Below are 17871 nucleotides of genomic sequence, written 5' to 3'. Positions count from 1 at the left end.
ACTCCATACTTTGTTAGCTCTTTTCTGTTGTCCAAGTCATTTTAAAGATTTTTGGTTGCATCACAACTCTACCCACTAGTAGGTTCCTAACAATAGTGTATGCAAGTGAGCATTTAGCAGTCACATGCCTCCATAGCATCACATCTCAGAATTTAATCAAGACTAGGCTCACCAAGAGTTTGGAGACCCTTCCAAAGACTATGAAGGCTAGAGGAGGAAGTGGTGTTGGCAATGCAGGAGCACTCTTCTGGGGTGAAATTCACCCCACTTCCCAGCCCCAGGGGGAAAAACATGCTAGTGGTGTGGCATTTCATTTTTTTTACTTGACACATTTCACATTCACCTAACATTTGATACCGATATTAGGCTCTAAGCATTTATTAGAAAGGGGAAGGAATAACTCCTTGGTGATTTAGGAGGGGACAGGACTAGTAAATGGAAACAGCTGTCATCAAATGTTGGAGAGGCCAGTGGGTGCAGTTTGATGTTAGCAGGCCTAGGTTGGTAGAATCTGTAAATATCTTGAAAGTGGGCATGGTCTCCAATAGTGTGGATTTATACTAGATTATCAAATTCATCTTATTTTTCCCCTAATCTCCAGAGATTCCTCTAGGTGGTGATTTCTCATTCTAAATGTAGTAAATATTAAAGCTGCTGATCTGTACTGCAAATGGGTGCTTAGAGATTACCAAATACCAGTGTGTGAATAAATTACTCAACATGTCTATAATCAGAACAGGAAGCAATCCAATAGATTTGAATGAAAACAATGCTTCTAAAATAAAATGCCTGGCATTGTCAAGGGTATATACAAGTAGAAGGACAGAAAGGATTTGGGTTCATCTCAAAGAGTTAGTTCAGCATTAAGTGCACCATTAAACAAAGCTAGCTGAGTGAAAATTAGGATCCATCTCTAGTCTGCCGACACTTTGAAGCTACCCACTATACCCATAATGATGATTTAAGTCTCTCTCCAGTGTCTTCCAATAGCTTTTCATTATCAGCTGCATTCAGGTGCAATTTGTTCTTGACACCTAAAGTCTGGCAGGACTCAGATTGTACCATAAAAGCTTCTGAAAGGCTCAGTTTTAGCCACAGTCCTTCAGATGGTGCCATCAGATGGACACTGTCTACACTTGGGTTTGCAATGCTGCACGCAATGATGGAGTTGAACTGCCATTAGTAGCAGTGAGAAATGTACTTAAGGGAAGATGGTCAAGGAAATGCTAGTATGAAGAAAAAAGAAGTAAATCAGATAACTTCAAGTCATTACTTTGGACTAGCTTGTTACAAGGAGCACCGTTCATTAAGACCTTAAGCATTATTCTTGCTGGGATAGTGTAGAATTATTCCCCTCATTTCCTCACATTACCAAATGTGAGTGTCTGAGTAGGGTGCATATTCAAGAGACACTCACCAAATCATTTCTACTATTATTTATTTTTTTAAATATTTTTGAAAAAATATAATTTTTTTACAATATTTTCAACTTAAACACTATTCACACTGAACACGTATGGCAGCTTAACCTACCCAAATATGAAGTTTAAGAAGCCAAAACTGTTCTAGCTTTATTAAAAGAAAAAAGTTGTTGTGCTGTAGACTATTGTGTAGTGATGATTAAACAAAGCAAGGGAAAAGCACCACTCAAATCACTAACGCTAAAGTTTTCTTGGTTAAATCCAGCTATATTAAGGTTGTATGCTAGAAGTTACATAGACAGTGTGCTATGTATCCAAGTTCTTGGAAGAAATTGTGATGAAACTCACATCTCCTTAAATGTAATTAGGAAGTGAAACAAACATTTGTAACATGATATATTGTAAATACAGGAAATTTCTTCCAACTGCTTATTTGTTAGTTCAGTAGCTGAGATCTAGGACTCTGTACAGGTCTGTAAAAGTCTGGTACGATAGTTCATTCACACTTCTCAAAAAGAGGAGCATGAAGTAAAGTTTTTTTTATAAGGAAAAAAATTAACATTAGTAAAAATACTGAAACGGAACGTTAGCTAATTTGCATAATGATCCGATAACCTTGCTTTTATTTTTAAGTTAAGGCATTATCAGGTGCAAATTAACACCAGTTGACATGTTTTAGTAACAGACCATCCTTAGTTAAATCCTGTTAAAAAGACAGAGTCTGCAAGAGGTTTTCATAAATTTGGTACTTTGTCTCAACTTGACTGGTGCTTCTTACCTCACTGTCTCCTTCACAGAAAGCCAGGGTCCAATTATGTTTTCATTAAACTTTTGACAGCTTTTTACTTAATAACAGTCTCAGCACTTTTATTAAGCATGCAAGACTAACAAAACTTTGGCAATGCATAAGTGTAACACAGTGACGAGAAGAGAGCTTTTACAATTAAATCTTCTAATACTGGCTTCACAGTGTGGAAATTGTGCTACATCCACCAAAAGAGGGCCCAGTCTACTCATATATTTAGTACTTCACCCCAGGAACAAACTCCTTTGCGTTTGGATTCAGATTACTCTTGACCTGGGGAGAAAGAGACAACCAAATCACGATATTACTTATATCTCACTTTTCCTGACCAAAGAAAGCATTGTTCATAGCCATAGTTCACAAGTTTAAAGTAACAGACAATTTAACATGAGTTCTTGAAAACACCAAATCCAGTACAAAGAGGTTTAGAACCCTTCACCTGCTCATCACTACATGCTAAGAGCAGGGCTATTAATTCACTATTAATGTCTTAAAAAAAAAAAAAAAAAAAAAAAAAAACACAGCAGCACCTAGAGGCTTCAATTAAATCAGCGTCCCACTGTGTTAGGCACTATACAAACAAGTACTAAGGAGACAGCCCCTTCCCTGAAAAGCTGCAAGTTAAAGCCTGTAGTCTCCCTAAAACACCCAAAGCACCAGAGCTTTAATTCAGTCAAATTGATTCTGGACAAGTGTCACATGGTCTTCAACCTTATACATTTGTTTGTAGACAGATTCGGTTATGCAACATAAGCAAACAAAAACTTGACGTCAGAAATTTAAATAGTTTTAAGCCATTGACGGACTGCCTTTTCCTTCAAAGAAGAGTTATGTCAAAATTTAATACTAATGTGCTAAACACCCATACTTGAGTACATACGCCTGCTTATTTCATAATTAGCCACCCTGTAGTATTTCCAGAGAACTCAGGAATGTAATAACTTCCATGCGGGCAATAAGCAGCACCAAGAGAAACTTCATTTTACACAATTTCCATGTATTGCCTAACAAAGGAAGAGAATGGAAACTGGGATAGCTGGAAGCATGAATTTATTTAAACTCTTAATTGGTTTACACATTAGTAATATCACCAGCACCTTTGTTACCACTTTATATGTTAGCAAAACATACAACTGGCCTATCTTGAGTCATTGGGCTGAAAGATGAATTGGTCTAGAACAGGGGTCAGCAACGTTCGGCACGCAGCTCGCCAGGGTAAGCACCCTGGCAGGCCAGGCCAGTTTTATTTATCTGCTGATGCGGTAGGTTCGGCCGATCACGGCCCCACTGGCTGCAGTTTGCTGTCCCGGGACAATGGGGGCGGCGAGAAGCCGCGGCCAGCACATCCCTCACCCGCGCCGCTTCTCACCGACCCCATTAGCCCGGGACGGCGAACCGCAGCCAGTGGGGGCCGCGATTGGCCGAACCTGCTGCGTCAGCAGGTAAATAAAACTGGCCCGGCCCGCCAGGGTGCTTACCCTGGCGAGCCGCGTGCTGAACGTTGCCGACCCCTGGTCTAGAAGTTACATACAGTTAATTTTATTTTTAAGACTTATTGTGAAGTATCGATCTTTAACAAGAAGTTTCAAGTGCACAAGAACATTTCAGCAATACAGTTAGTGTGGTTGATCACTAGCATTAGAGTCAGGCTAGCAACAAATCTCTCTACTGTCAGATTTCCAGGGAAGTCCAACATTACTGAATGTACCTTGTGTACCTCTATTATGGGCCAACAGCCATTGCAGTGAAGGGCAACTGCAAGAAGGTATGCACTGGATATCAGGGACATTAGGCAGCTGTAATAAGTGTCAGCGTGGTATGTCTCAGCACTGCCATGTAGTTCCCTTGCTTTTGGGAGTGTCAGTTATAACATTTTATATTAGTTGCTTTTGCAAGTTAACTGTTCTGGGCTAACAGGAACTACCTGAAACTTGTTTGGGTACTTTTAGTTCATTTCAACATCTTTGTAAATTTAAGAACAGTTCCTATTCTAGGAACCTAGACATTAAAATACTGCCAAGTACTTGTAAAAGAGAGTTAGCAAGATTTAAACTAGGTTTTTGCAGAAGGTTTAGGTTTCTTGGCAAAGATAATCACTCCTAAGTAAAAAGATCATCTCCACCTATTTTAAAGGTTTGGGGTGACAAATCAATAATTAATGTTATTGGCTACAGTCAATACAAATTTAGGTAATCTCTTTCAAAATGTTCTACCAATACATCTCAAGCTAGATCTGGACTGTATTATTTCAGTCCTAAGACTATTTCCAACATGCCAAATTCGGTTATAGTTAACATGATGGCTGGATGTACATCAGACTTTGTCTGCAACAAGAGCTGTTGAATTAAGCCATTGCTGTTAAATATAACTGGCTGTTGCTGTTTGTTGTTTCTATTAGCTATTTTAATGACCTGTCAAGGCACGTAGAGTCTTTTGGAAGGTGATTTTTTTTTTAAATTTCAAATACAAAGTTATCTAAGAACAAGCTGAGAGGAAACATACCACCAAATCCTCCAGTGATGAGCTGTCACTGATAACGAGGTCATTAAACTGATCCTGGATTTGATCCATTGTTTGTGGAAGGTCTCGAGCAGGAATAAACCACTCATGTTCTTCCTCCTCTTCCAGCATTTCCTGGAAACAACGCTCAATAAATTCTTCTTCCCATAACTCCTCTTCAATCTAAAGTTAGAAAGGGGAAAAGAGTGTTCTGGTGAATAAGTCTCTATGGCAGTAGTTCTCAACCCAATCATCACACAGCTGCAGCCCACGTGACATCCTCCCAGCCATAACGGTAGAATATGTATTGTGTGGATGCAGTCCACAGCACTCAGAAAGCTGCATATGCAGCCCACAATGGTAAATAGGTTGAGAACCACTGCTCTATCGTATATCTTCACTGCACATTAACTCGGCACCCAGGTGTGAGCAGCCACACTGCAAAGCCCTGCTTGAGTTACTGTGTCCTCACTGGATCAGTGCTTCCATGTGTATAACTAGGATTTCTGGGGGACACGTAAGCACATAAAAACAACCCCGCTGGGTTATATCAATGGTCCATCTAGACCAGTATCCTGTCTTTCAACAGTGGCCAATGCTAGATGCTTCAGAGGGAATGAACAGAACAATCAGAGTGATCCATCCTGTCATCCACTCCCAGGTTCTGGCAGTCAGAGGCTAGAGACACCCAGAGCATGGGGTTGCATCCCCGACCATCTTGGTTAACAGCCATTGATGGACCTATCCTCCATGAACTTATCTAGTTCTTTTTTGAACCGAGTTATAGCTTCTGGCCTTCACAACATCCCCTGGCAACGAGTTCCACACATTGACTGTGCATTGTGTGAAGAAGTACTTCCTTTTGTTTGTTTTAATCCTGCTGCCTATTAATTTCATTGGGTGATCCCTGGTTCTGGTGTTATGTGAAAGAACAAACAATACCGCCTCACTTTCTCCACACCAGTCAAGATTTTATAGACCTCTATCATACCCCCCCCGCAGTGGTCTCTCCAAGCTGAAAAGTCCCAGCCTTTTCAATCTCTCCTCAGAGGGAAGCTGTTCCATACCATTAGTTGTTTTTCTTGCCCTTCTCTGTACCTTTTTCAATTCTAATACATCTTTTTTTGAGATGGGGTGACCAGACCAGCACACAATATTCAAGGTGTGGGCATACCATGGATTTATAGAGTGGTACTATGCTATTTTCTGTCTTATTATCTATTACTTTCCTAATGGTTCCTAACAGTGTTAGCTTTTTTGACTGCCACTGCATATTGAGCAGATGTTTTCAGAGAACTATCAGCAATGATTCCAAAGTCTCTTTCTTGAGTAGTTTACATCCCGTCATTTTGTATATATAATTGGGATTACATTTTCCAGTGTGCATTATTTTGCATTTATCAACATTGAATTTATCTGCCATTGTTACTCCTGGGGGAATTCTGCGCCAAAAAATGAAAAATTCTGCACACAATATTTGTCAAAATAACACTATGTAATCAAGCCACAGGGATACTGAGGGAGGAACTGCCTGATGCTGGGTCCCGGGGCTTGCTCAGAGTTTCCTGCGTGCTGCTGCCTCCTTACTTCAGGGCATGTGGGCAACTGCAGCTGCTGGAAACCCTCCAGTTCCCTCTCCCTTAACATAGCCTTGTATTTTATTTGTGAGCTGGGCTCTGCTAGGTCCAGCAGCCCCTAGTGGTGTCCACTGCAGCCTATTTCTATGGGGAAAAATGGAAATGCTGCACGCCCAATATCAAGTTCTGCAAAATTCTGCATTACGCAGTGGTGCAGAATTCCCCCAGGAGTACATTGTGTTGCCAGTCACCCAGTTTTGTGAGACCCCTTTGTAACTCCTTGCAGTCTACTTTGGACTTATCTTGAGTAATTTTGTACCATCTGCAAATCTTGCCACCTGTTTACCCCTTTCTCCAGATCATTTATGAATATGTTGAACAGCACTGGTCCCAGCACAGATCCCTGGGGACACCTCTATTTACCTCTCTCCATTCTGAAAACAGACCCTTTATTCCGACCCTTTATTTCCTGTCTTTTAACCAGTTACTGATCTATGACAGGACCTTTCCTCTTATCCTTTGACTGCTTAAAATATCCCATGGTTCTCTGTACTGCAGTAAACTAAGCCACTCTGATTCTTTCCCAGTGAATTGTGGGAGAACTTGTCTACTTGTCTGTCCTTCTGGGTATGCAAGAGGAACTGTGGGAAGGCAATGCAGGTCTAGCAGCATTCAAACAGTTTAGCCTCTGTCCTCATAGCAAGGTAATGTTCCCAGCCTGAATGAAAGGAGAACCTAGGCTCTACCCCACAACTCTAACCAAGCCAGCTAGCCTGGGTTGAAAACACCATTGTGTGTGTGTGTGTGTGTGTACACACACATGGGTTGGGGAAGCACCTGAGTAAGAGCTTGAGCTAATACTGCAATGAACATTATGTCATGGAGGTTGCAGAAGTCTCAGAATCTGACCTCCAGTGACCTCCATGACAGTGGAGGCCCCACAGCTGACCAGCCGCAGCTGGCAGCGGGGTACCCCACAGCAGCCCAGCCCAGCCTCCACAGGCAGCAGGGGACCCCCCTGTATCTGCCCAGGAACTCCAAGTGGCGTGACCCCTGCTGCCCCTGACCGGTCACTGCCATCAGCAGCGACCCCAGAGCTGCGCAGCTTCGCTACTGGAAGGGGCCCTCCGCAGCCACTGGGCAATGGAGTCCCTGCAGATCCCAGCTGCTGCGTAGTGGGTGGATGCAGGGTGCTGGACACTCCTCCCTCCCCATTTTGTCAGGGATGTTTTTAGTAAAAGTCAGGGACAGGTCATGGCTTCTGTGATTATTTGTGTATTGAACAATGACCTGTCCCTGACTTTTACTAAAAACATCCCTGACAAAAATCATAGCCTTAGACATAATCCTTAGAAGTATTGCTGCCAAGCTTTGGAGAGAGTTCTATCTGACAGCAGCATCACTGTGCTGCAGGACCCAGAGAGAATAAAAAGCAGCAAAATGTAGACTGGCACCCCATGTCTGCCAGCATAGCCAGGGAATAAAGGTGACCCAGGGAACAGATTAAGATTCGAAAATGTGTTCAGAGGAAGCTTGAACAAGTCTTTCTCCATTCTTACAGTTTACTCCAACAGATTTGGCTCACGCACTCAAAAGTTAGGAAATGCTAGATTTAAGGTTCCATGGGCAACCTTAATGCGTATTCACAACAGGGCTGAATTATGAATCAACCTTCAGTTACATGAATGCATTTTCACACAGCCCTCTGCCTCATTCAGTGTACAGGATGGATAGTGCTCAGGGAAAGAGGCAACTGCTCATTATTTCTTTTTTATCTCCATCATCCACTGCGTGGACCTTCCCTATTTACAGAATACAGTTCAGACCCTGCAGTGAACAATGCAATATTCATTTCCATTGACCTAGCTACTGCCTCTCAGGGACACGGATTAACTACAGCCTCAGAACCCCTCCCAGTCACTGCAGAGTGTCTACACTGAAGTGCTGCAACTGTGCAGCACTACCATTAAGTGTAGACCCTGCCTTAATCCCTCCCACAATAAGTTCATCTGCACATCTTCCCTGTGAGATAACAGCGCCATTTTACAGGCAAAGAAACTCAGAAAAAAAGGTTTGCCTAAGGTAACACAGAGTCAATGGTAGAGCCAGGATTAGAACACAGGCCCCCATACTCCACCCTGTGCTCATTCTCTAAAAGTACACAAGTGCCTGGCACCCACAGCTCCCACGGACTTCAGTTTGCAAGTATTCAGTACTTCAAGAGCAAGGCCCCAGATATCTCAAGGTGGGCACCTCAACACAATTAAATGGCCACTTGCCAAAATTTTGGTTTAAGCGAGTCACTCAGCATCACACTGAATGTCTGTAGCAAAGGCAAGAAGAGAGCAGAACTTTGGCATTCACCTGCCTCAGCTACATGACCATTCTCCTCTCGTATAGTCACCTGTCTGGTTTTCTATACACCTTTCAACTTCTAGAGAAAAGGCAGCAGGGAACCCACAAATGGCTTCATTCACTACACAACCCTGGTTCATTCTCTGAGCATTAACCATCCTATGCACTGAATAAGGCACAGGGGGTCCCAAGGAAAAAAAAATTGTCTAATTACATGATCACATGCTATCATAATGCATATGCACAAAGGGCAGAATTTATATTGCACAGGCAACCTAAATTCTGGTGTTTCCTGACTTTGTAACCTAAATAGCATTTTTTTGATAGTTTCTGCATGGTATTTCCTAGGTTTTTCCAAAAGGAAAACGGTGAAATCAATTTCTGTTATATGCAATAGCAACAACTACCCCATCAGTAGTTTAAATCCTGAACCCTCAGCACTGCAATACAGACTGCTAACATTTGAACTATAGGACTAGCTACCCCCGCATCGGTAGGAGAGTGTGGCAGTAGTTATGGGCTATGGAGGCCATGTATTGAGTGAGGAAGGGAGTGGTTGGGGAAGCCCATCTCTCCCCATCCCAGGAGATGAGCAACTGAGGCCAGGAGCCAAATCTGGAGGGGCACAGAATTGTTTTGGGGGATCCTGGCTTAGCTGCCACAGCTCCCTCAAAGCAGCTCCAGATTCCCAATGCTGGTTTTAAGTAAGGATGTTCATATTTAATTATTTTGGCAGCACAAAATTGCTAACAGTGCAAGTGAGAAGAAAATGGATATTTTCATAAGTTTATAACACAACTAATGAATGAAATTTCATGGTGCAGAGAAAGAGGCACTTTTCTAAATCCAAATACTTCAAAGAATTTCAGAGGCCTGCTGTAAACAGGTGTAAATCCTTCAAGAAAGAGGTCAAAAATCTTTTATAAAGGAAAGCATTGTGCACTTAAATATAGGAGTCACTACCAACTCCCCCTCTAATACCATCTTGCCTCAACATTCCCAAGACCAAGTAGGGTTCTGCAGGTGGATTTATAAAGGCCAATGGTGTACTTGTAGGCATGTTTTTCACCTGGTTATATGTTAAAAGCACAGTAACCTGGCCTCATGAGCTTAACCCCTCTACAAAGGGTCTCATGGGAAGTCTTCCAACCCACAGTTCGTCCCTGTAAGCCACACCATGGAAGACAACTTTACATATAGCATATTTCCATGTCATTCTGTGCTATGAAATAAAACTGTACTTCTACAGTGTTTTTCATTCAGTCATCAAAAGATGGGCAGTTACTTATTTTACTGGTGGGGAAATAGAATCACTGATATTTTCCCAGAGTAACATGAGCAACCCAGTGGCAGAATCAAGACTCAAGCCCAAGTCTACAGACTCCTAGTCTCTACTCCAGTCATTAGACCATGCTGTCTGCCCTCTGAGCTAGAAACACAAATGGAATATACCACCACAGATGAGAAAACTGTAAAGCAACTTACCTGCCTGTTAAACTCCTCTTCGTTTTCCATCCACATATACTCAGCAAATGGATTGTCATCTTCATGAGAGTGACCATTAATAATCACATCTTCATTGATGATGCTTGGGCTAGTACTGCTGCGACTTGGATCTTTCATGGTTGTGCCTTTGACTTGAAGCCTGAGAGTTAATTGCAGTAATCAAAGACTTAAATGTGGCATCTGTATAAACCCCATCCAGTAACCATTAGTAAACACCAGACCAGTATTTACAGACTCCAGTCACCAACAGGAAAATCAAGTGTAGTTCTGGAGCTTGTAAATGACCACCACCCCATAGAATGACAATTTCTGCTAGCTAAGCAAAAGCCACATAATGGCAAAATGTGGGGGAGCCCTAACAGAAGTTCAATTTACATTTTAAACTCTGCTCTGTGTACTTTCAAGAGCAGTTTTCCTTGTAATTACCTCAATGAGCCCCATCAAAACACAAAGAGGCCTGGTCTACACCTAAAGCTTACGGCAACCTAGCTACATCACTCAAGGGTGAGAAGAGTTGAGAGAGATAAATTCAAGTAAGTTAAGCCAATCTAAGCCCTGGGGTAGACACCCTACATCAATGGAAGAATTAGTCCTTTGACTTAGCTACTGCCTCTCATTTACTACAGTGACAGAAAAACCCTGTTCTGTCATGGTCATAAGCATCTACACTACAGTGGAGTAGCTGCAGCACTTGCCAACACACACACGCACGACTTTGAAAGCAAAGGTTTTTTTGTAGATATGAGCAAAATAATTGGGAAAGTGTTCAAAAGTGAGTTTTCAACATACCTCTATAACTTCTTTTCTGAATTAAGCTCCCCATAAAGACACTCTCCATACTACTACAGATGAGGTAAGTAATATTTCAGGGGATTGATTTCTTTTGAGGAGACTGGGGCAAGGTGGAGGTGGTCTAAAAAGTGAGACTTAACAGGAAATCATTTCAACCTCAACTACAGACCACCACACATGCATGGATGGACCCACTCAGGTGGCCATTATACTGCTCAGACACCCTGGGAAAGTTCAGAGAGACTGCAGTCACTGTATTTTATTTTGGTTCTCCCATACGCAGCCACTTTGGGCTTGTCTACACTCGAAATGCTAAAGCAGCACAACTGCACCACTGTAGCGCTTCAGCATAGACACTAGCACCACTCCCATCAGCGTAGGTACTGTCAGAACAAGTAATCTAGATCCAGGAGAGGGGCACTGTAGGTTGATGGAAGAATTCTTCCATCAATTTAGCGCCATCTATGCTGGAGGTTAGATTGTCTTAACTATGCTGTTCAGGCGCGTGTGGATTTTTTCACAGCCCCGAGTGATGTAGTTAAGCCATCTTAAACTTCCTAGTGTAGACCAGGCCTTTGATGTGACAATTCTATAGTTATCCCATTAACAAAAGACCACTGACTGGGGAATTTCATGTAAGAGATCCTATTTAGGATAAACTGGAAGACAATACAAGCTTGTCTTAGATCCCAAATCACTCTCAGTATGTTTAGCATTAATACATTTGCATAAATTCTAGAGTCAATTTCTCCTCTTGAGACTTGAGGTCAGGATTCTGCATTAGCCCTGCAGTGCACTAGGACATCATGATAGCATGCACAATTTTTGAGTTCAGGACTCTGGCAGGTATAATATGTGAAAAAATTCAAATGCTTTGTTATAAAACTGCATTTGTAATTTAAACCTAGACTTATGACAAATCCCACAATTTTAGTCTTTGCCAGTTTACAAGGTGTAGGTTCAAGAGTATCCAGTATCATGACCCTTTTACAAGACTGGCAGGCCATGAAGATCAAACAGAAACACACCACTTCTGAATATATTTGAGTTGTAAACAGAACAGTGGTTATTCAGCCCATTTTCAGTTTATTTTGTTTAAGATTTCCCTGAAATTTATCAGTGTTTATTACAAAAATTAAAAATGGGTGAAAAGTGGCACAAAAATTAATTATTTTTCTAGCTAAATAATGGGATTAATATTCAGGGATGGGAGGACAGAAAAAACACAGAAGTAAGAGTACTGAAAGTAAAAGCAGTTTAATGTTGTGGTTTATTCTGACCTGTACATTAAGAGTACGTACACATGCACATCTTTCGCTACACTGCCTTGCTCTGACAGCCAACCATTTACACTTAGACTCAATTATTAACTCATCTACCTAATGTAATGTATTGGATTTTCTCAACATAATCAGTATTTTCATGTACTTGAGTCCAAAATCTGGGTGAAAAAAAAAAAAATCAGTAAAAACTGAATAGCTTTTGTAAAACACAAACAAAACTTACACATTAAAAAAATGGTAAAAATTGGAAACAAAGAACCTGATAGCCCAAACTAAAAGGCCAATGTTTTTGTCTATGCTGAATTTAAACCTAGACATTCTATTACTAGTCTTGGGAATCTTGACTATTTTGACCCCAAGACACCATGTTTACTTTTGAATCTAATCACCTCATGCATTTCATGGTGTTGTTCTCACCATTTACTATAATCAAAGGGAGCTGTGTTCATATACAGAGTTCCTTCTTGGCAGCCTAATTTCTCCTCCTAAGGGATGTTATAGTGAGGTCATTGATACTACGACATCACAATTATTTGTGTGAGATACTAGTTCAAAACAAGATTATAACTTTGCAAATCTCTTTATTGGGATGATGTAAAAGTGGATCAAGCAGAAGGTGAACAAGATCATCTTTATCAAACCAGCCGGGGATATAGAGAGATACTGTCAAAGTAAGTTTTTGAGTAAGTAATTTGCTGTATCGAAGGATGAGAGTCTTAAAAACCACTAATGTACACCCTGGTGCTCTTACTACAGTAGCCATATTAGCTATTAGGCCTCAGAAATGCTGATCCAAATTCTATCTTTGGATAGATATGCCATAGACTGCTGCAGAGAAATTGATTCTTGGATTATGAGAGTTCTAGGCCAAAGCTTCACTTTGTCTAAATATCAACAAGACATTGAACAAAGATCTTCTATATGCCTTTTTGAAATCAACCTAGTATTTTGTATAGTGTTGATGAGGAAGATTAGCAGCTACCAGTCCAGTTTGTTCCATTATGGATTTTATAATCCAAAACAAAGGAAAACAAAGTCAGTTTAACAACAGAAAATGCAACAAAATGAAATCAGTATAAAGAACTTAGTGGATTCTTTTTCTGGAGTTCTACTGAAAAACTGTTGTAGTCATATTAAGCTGAAGACCATTAAAACCAACATGACAATTCATATGCTTGTTTACATTTGTACTTTTAAAAAATGACTTCATTTACAGTATTTTGCTCTTCACTCTTTGCAGTTTACCTTTAGAAGTTTACAAGATCAAAAAGCTTTCTACAATTTATGTCTTCTTTCCCTTCTATGGCAAGTTCTTCCCCACCCCCTTAGTTTGGAATCAACTTTGATATTAACATTACATTTTTGCACACAAGCATAATTACCCAGCTTTTTTTCCAGGAATTAGCATATAGATATAATCTATCCTGTGTTATTAAAATCCACAGAGAAAGTACTAGTTTCTAACTAGTTATTTATAATCCTCCAATATAGCTAAGCACCTCCCAAATATGTATGTTATTATCCTCTGCAGTCTTATGAGGAAGAAATGTTTTTACAAGTACGAACTGAGGCACAATGTGATTTGCCCAAGATCACACAGAAACTGAATTCAGATTTCTTGAATCCACGCTACAGTGCCTAACCTAGAAAGATAATTCTGTGTATTTCAATTTTCTGCAACTCTTACTGAATAAAAAAAAAGCACATAATTTTTAATGCAGCATGCAGTATAGCTCCACTTCTCCAAAGCATGATCAGTTAATCTTCAGAACTGATCACATTCATTAGGCAGACAAATTAAAATAGTCTTGACAGTTTCTATAGCACTAGAAATATGATGTGGTTGCACATGTAATTTGACTGGCTCAATAAAGCAGTGATAAAGGAGGGCAAGCTGACTATCTAGACTATCTAGACTTTCAAAAAGCCTTTGAAAAAAAAAAAAATCCCATACTAGAGGCTACTAAAGGAACCAAGTAGTCATGAAGTGAGAGACAGTACACTGTCATAGATCAAAAACAGCTGACACACAAAACAGTAGGCATAATGGTCAATTTTCATTGTGGCTATAAGTGAACAGCAGGTTGCTTCAATGTTCCTTATTAGATTTAGTGTTTAATACATTGATGCTATGGAACAGGGTGGAGACTACAGAAAAGTTATGCCATAATGATACAGCGTCACCTGGAATAGTGCATGTGGTCACTCAATCTTAAAACAGATATTGCATAATTAGAGATGGTTCCAAGAAAAGAAATAAGAAGGATTAGGGGCATGGAAGAACTCTCATGGAGAGAGAAAAGTAAATGGTCTAGAGAAGGTAGATCAGGAACTTCTGTTCTGTGTCTCATAACATCAGAGCAAAGGGCCATTCACTAAAATTAAAAGGTAGCAGGTAAATTTAGGACTGATTAAAAGGAAATATTGTCACACAAACTTCAAACTAAATATGCATTAAGGACAAGAATTTAGCAAGATTCAAAGAGACTAGATGTATTTATATAGATCATAAGAATATCCAGAGCGATAGTAGTCAATACTAATGAAAAGTTTTGAAAGAGATAAAGGCTCATGTTTCAGGTTTTAAAAACAGATCTTGATCTATTATGGATTAAGAGGAGACCCTTCATAGGGGGAGATTAACCCATGTCTACTTACTGAGGGGATTCTTGCACCTACCTCCAAAGCATCTGATGCTAACCACTGGACTGGATGGTTCACAGATGTAATTCAGTACAGTAATTCCAATGTTTCTCTACAAAAATTGATAGAGTTCCTTCCAAATTACTAAAGTATTAAGCAGTACTGTAGGGACTGACTAACAGCATCCTCTTAACATTTATTGATAGCAGTTGACTGAACATTAAGCAAAGTTATGTTACTATGCCAAAAGAATAAAAAAACCTCACTGCAGTGCTATAATATTTGTTTACATTACTGCAATTGTATTTCTCTGGCTCAAGTAAAGAGCTTCACAAAGTTCTTGGTCACATTATCTAAACAGATTTAACAAGGGCAAATTACTAAACAAGATTAAGAAACCAATTAACACTATGGGAAAGCCACATGATAAAATCCATGCAGGATGCAAACATATCACCCTGTATAGAAGAATATTTCAAAAATACTTCAGTTTTCCTTAATGGAAGTTGAATAAACTGAGAAACAAAGCTTTGTTAGTGTGATTTGACAAATAGCTAGAAATCATTAATACTAAACTGAAATCATGCAATAAAGATGCAATAAGAACCTGTAAAACTGTTACAGGGACTTGAGAGCCAAGGCAGCTGGTTCTGTTTTGTTTCAATTCTGAAGTCAGAATTGGTTAATCCAAGTCAGTTTCATTCAGTTAAAGAATGCCTGTATTTTAACCGCAAGACTGCTAAAACGCCTAAAGCATTTTATAGCTAACTGTACAAAAGCATTAATACTAAGATCTACCCATTTACAAATTTCAAGGTATAGTGAAAAAATACTTATGCTATGTGATTTTGGGCAAGGCAAATGTAGTATAGCTGTAAAATGGATACAGTATCTTCCTTACTGGAGTGAAGACCGTTTTAATTAGTATTTATGAAAAGACTTTAAAGTGCTGAGATGGAAGGCGCCACAAATTTAATTACGTTCTTAAACATTTTGAAGCGCTCACACAAAAAGCCCTATAGAAGTGCCAACTATTTGTGCTGGGTTCTGTTTCACCGTTATCTCAATTTTCCGTGGCATCACTCAATTGGACAGAAACTATTTATTACCGGAGCTGAGCTCCCGGGATCTATCTGCCACCCCTGCACTGAAAACCCCTCTGCCCAGCCAGACAGCTCCGGCACTGTTCCTGCCCAGGGCATCCCCCGAACCTGGGGGGCACTCGGCCCTAGAGGGGCTGCCCTGTTGCGGAGCATTCCGCACGGCACGGCACCTTTCGGCAGCGAGAACGGGGCCAGGCACCGAAGCGCACGTGGCTAAGTCTCTGGCCCCTCTCCATGCCACTGCCCTTCCCCGACCCGGATCCGACCAGCTCCCCTCCCACGGTGGCTCGGCAAGCACGTGCCTCTGCCTCCCAACGTCTGCCCCAGCGCTAGGGATGGCCACGCCAGCTGGGGACCGTGCCCCGAGCCCTCTCCTCGCGGGCCCCCAGGGCCGCGCTCCGATGTGGAGGCCCCTTCAGGGGTGCACGGCGAGCTGCCAACCAGGCAGGGCCCACAAATGGAGTAGCCGCGCCACGCCACAGTCCCGCCCCCTGCCGGTGACGAGCCCCCGCGCGCGCCGCTGAACCCCCTCCCCAGGCGCGCGCCCGACGCTCACCACTACGCCGCGCGCGCGCCAGACGCCCCGCCTACTCCCCGCCGCGCGCGCTTTGTTCACCAACAATGAGGCCACCTCGCCGATCTTGTGTGTGTGGGGGGGTGCTATCCCATCATGCCACGCGCGCCGCCAGAGACACCCCTTTCTTCCCCCACAGTACCCGGATGGAGAGCCCGAGACAATAGAGACAGGCGCCATTAGACGGCCCAAGCCCTCGGCTCCGGAGCCTTCAGGGGAGTTTCCCTCCCCCGCACAGAGTCCGGGGCCGGGAACGGTCCCCGCCGCCTTCCCCCGCCGGGCTGGCTCGAACCCCCGCTCCCCGGGCCCACCTGCTGTTGGGAGCGGGACGGCAGAGGGTGCGCGCTGGGGCTCCGAGCTGGTCTCTTCCGCCACGGCCGCCTCGTGCCCCCCCACTCTTTATTCGGGTTCTTCTCCCTCCACCCCTCTCCCCTTCCAAACACAACAGCCAGGCCGGATGTGAAATCACTTCCGCTACCTATGTGACCTTACAAGCCACGCCCCCTCCGCTCCGGAACCAGACGGTGCACTACACATCCCGGCACGCCATGCGCCAACTTGGGGCAGGGCATCTAAGGGAACCGGCGGAGAGGTGGCGCGCTGCATGCCGGGATTCGCAGTCTTTTCTGCGTCGGCGGCGTCCGCTTGAAGCTCAGAGGCAGAATGCTCGGGCGTACCGCGCTGCATGCTGGGACTTGTAGTCTGGGGGCGGGGTCATGCCTCCATCTTGAAGATCGAGGGCGGAGTGATCGAAAAGGCGCATTACATGCTGGGACCTGTAGTCGGAGGCGGCGAGTGGGGAGTGAGCCAGGCCGCCATCTTGTGGCTCTGTGGGAGAGGCCAGGATGGAGGAATGTATGGGAAGGACTCAGTGCATGCTGGGGGCCAGGACTCCTGGGTTCTGTGTGCTTTGCAGCCATAGGGGCTGGGCAGGTGTTGGTGAACAGTAGGAGCTGTGGGGTTATCACTGGGCTCCTGCCCCCTTCATAGCAGATCTTTCACGCCCCCGTCATGTGTAGGCAGCCAAGCACCACCAGAGCTTGGTATCAGCTGAGCTGGGGTAGCCTTGTGCTGGGAACAAACAAGTCAGCCAGCGGGGAACAGGCCAAAACAACGGGGGAGGTGGCAGTAATGGAAAAGTTAGCACACCAATGCTGCCATATCCAGCAAAATAGACAGAGACCTGACAGTTTTGTGGGTACTTGGTTACCATGTATTCAATAGCCAAAGTACATTCACCTGCCAACAAACAGCATCCTATCCAGTGTTTGTGACTGTTAATGTGTGATAGACATGTCCATCACTAGAAACAG

General features: G+C 42.6%; 1 protein-coding gene across 1 annotated transcript; it reads right to left on the bottom strand.

The window, feature by feature from the left end:
* Nucleotides 1–1440: 1440 nt before the first annotated feature.
* PAIP2 (poly(A) binding protein interacting protein 2) lies at nucleotides 1441–17033 on the bottom strand. The gene is made up of 4 exons (XM_034778747.1): nucleotides 16870–17033; nucleotides 10143–10302; nucleotides 4729–4908; nucleotides 1441–2499 (listed from the first exon to the last, which is right to left on the bottom strand). Exons 2-4 carry the CDS (start codon nucleotides 10278–10280, stop codon nucleotides 2443–2445), a joined length of 375 nt encoding a protein of 124 aa, XP_034634638.1. The 5' UTR covers nucleotides 10281–10302; nucleotides 16870–17033; the 3' UTR covers nucleotides 1441–2442.
* Between the last annotated feature and the right edge of the window lie 838 nt (nucleotides 17034–17871).

Source organism: Trachemys scripta, chromosome 8, assembly GCF_013100865.1.
Source record: "Trachemys scripta elegans isolate TJP31775 chromosome 8, CAS_Tse_1.0, whole genome shotgun sequence".
Taxonomy (NCBI): domain Eukaryota; kingdom Metazoa; phylum Chordata; order Testudines; family Emydidae; genus Trachemys; species Trachemys scripta.
The sequence above is the reverse complement of the archived record's forward strand: the minus strand, read 5'-3'. Positions and strand labels throughout refer to the sequence as shown.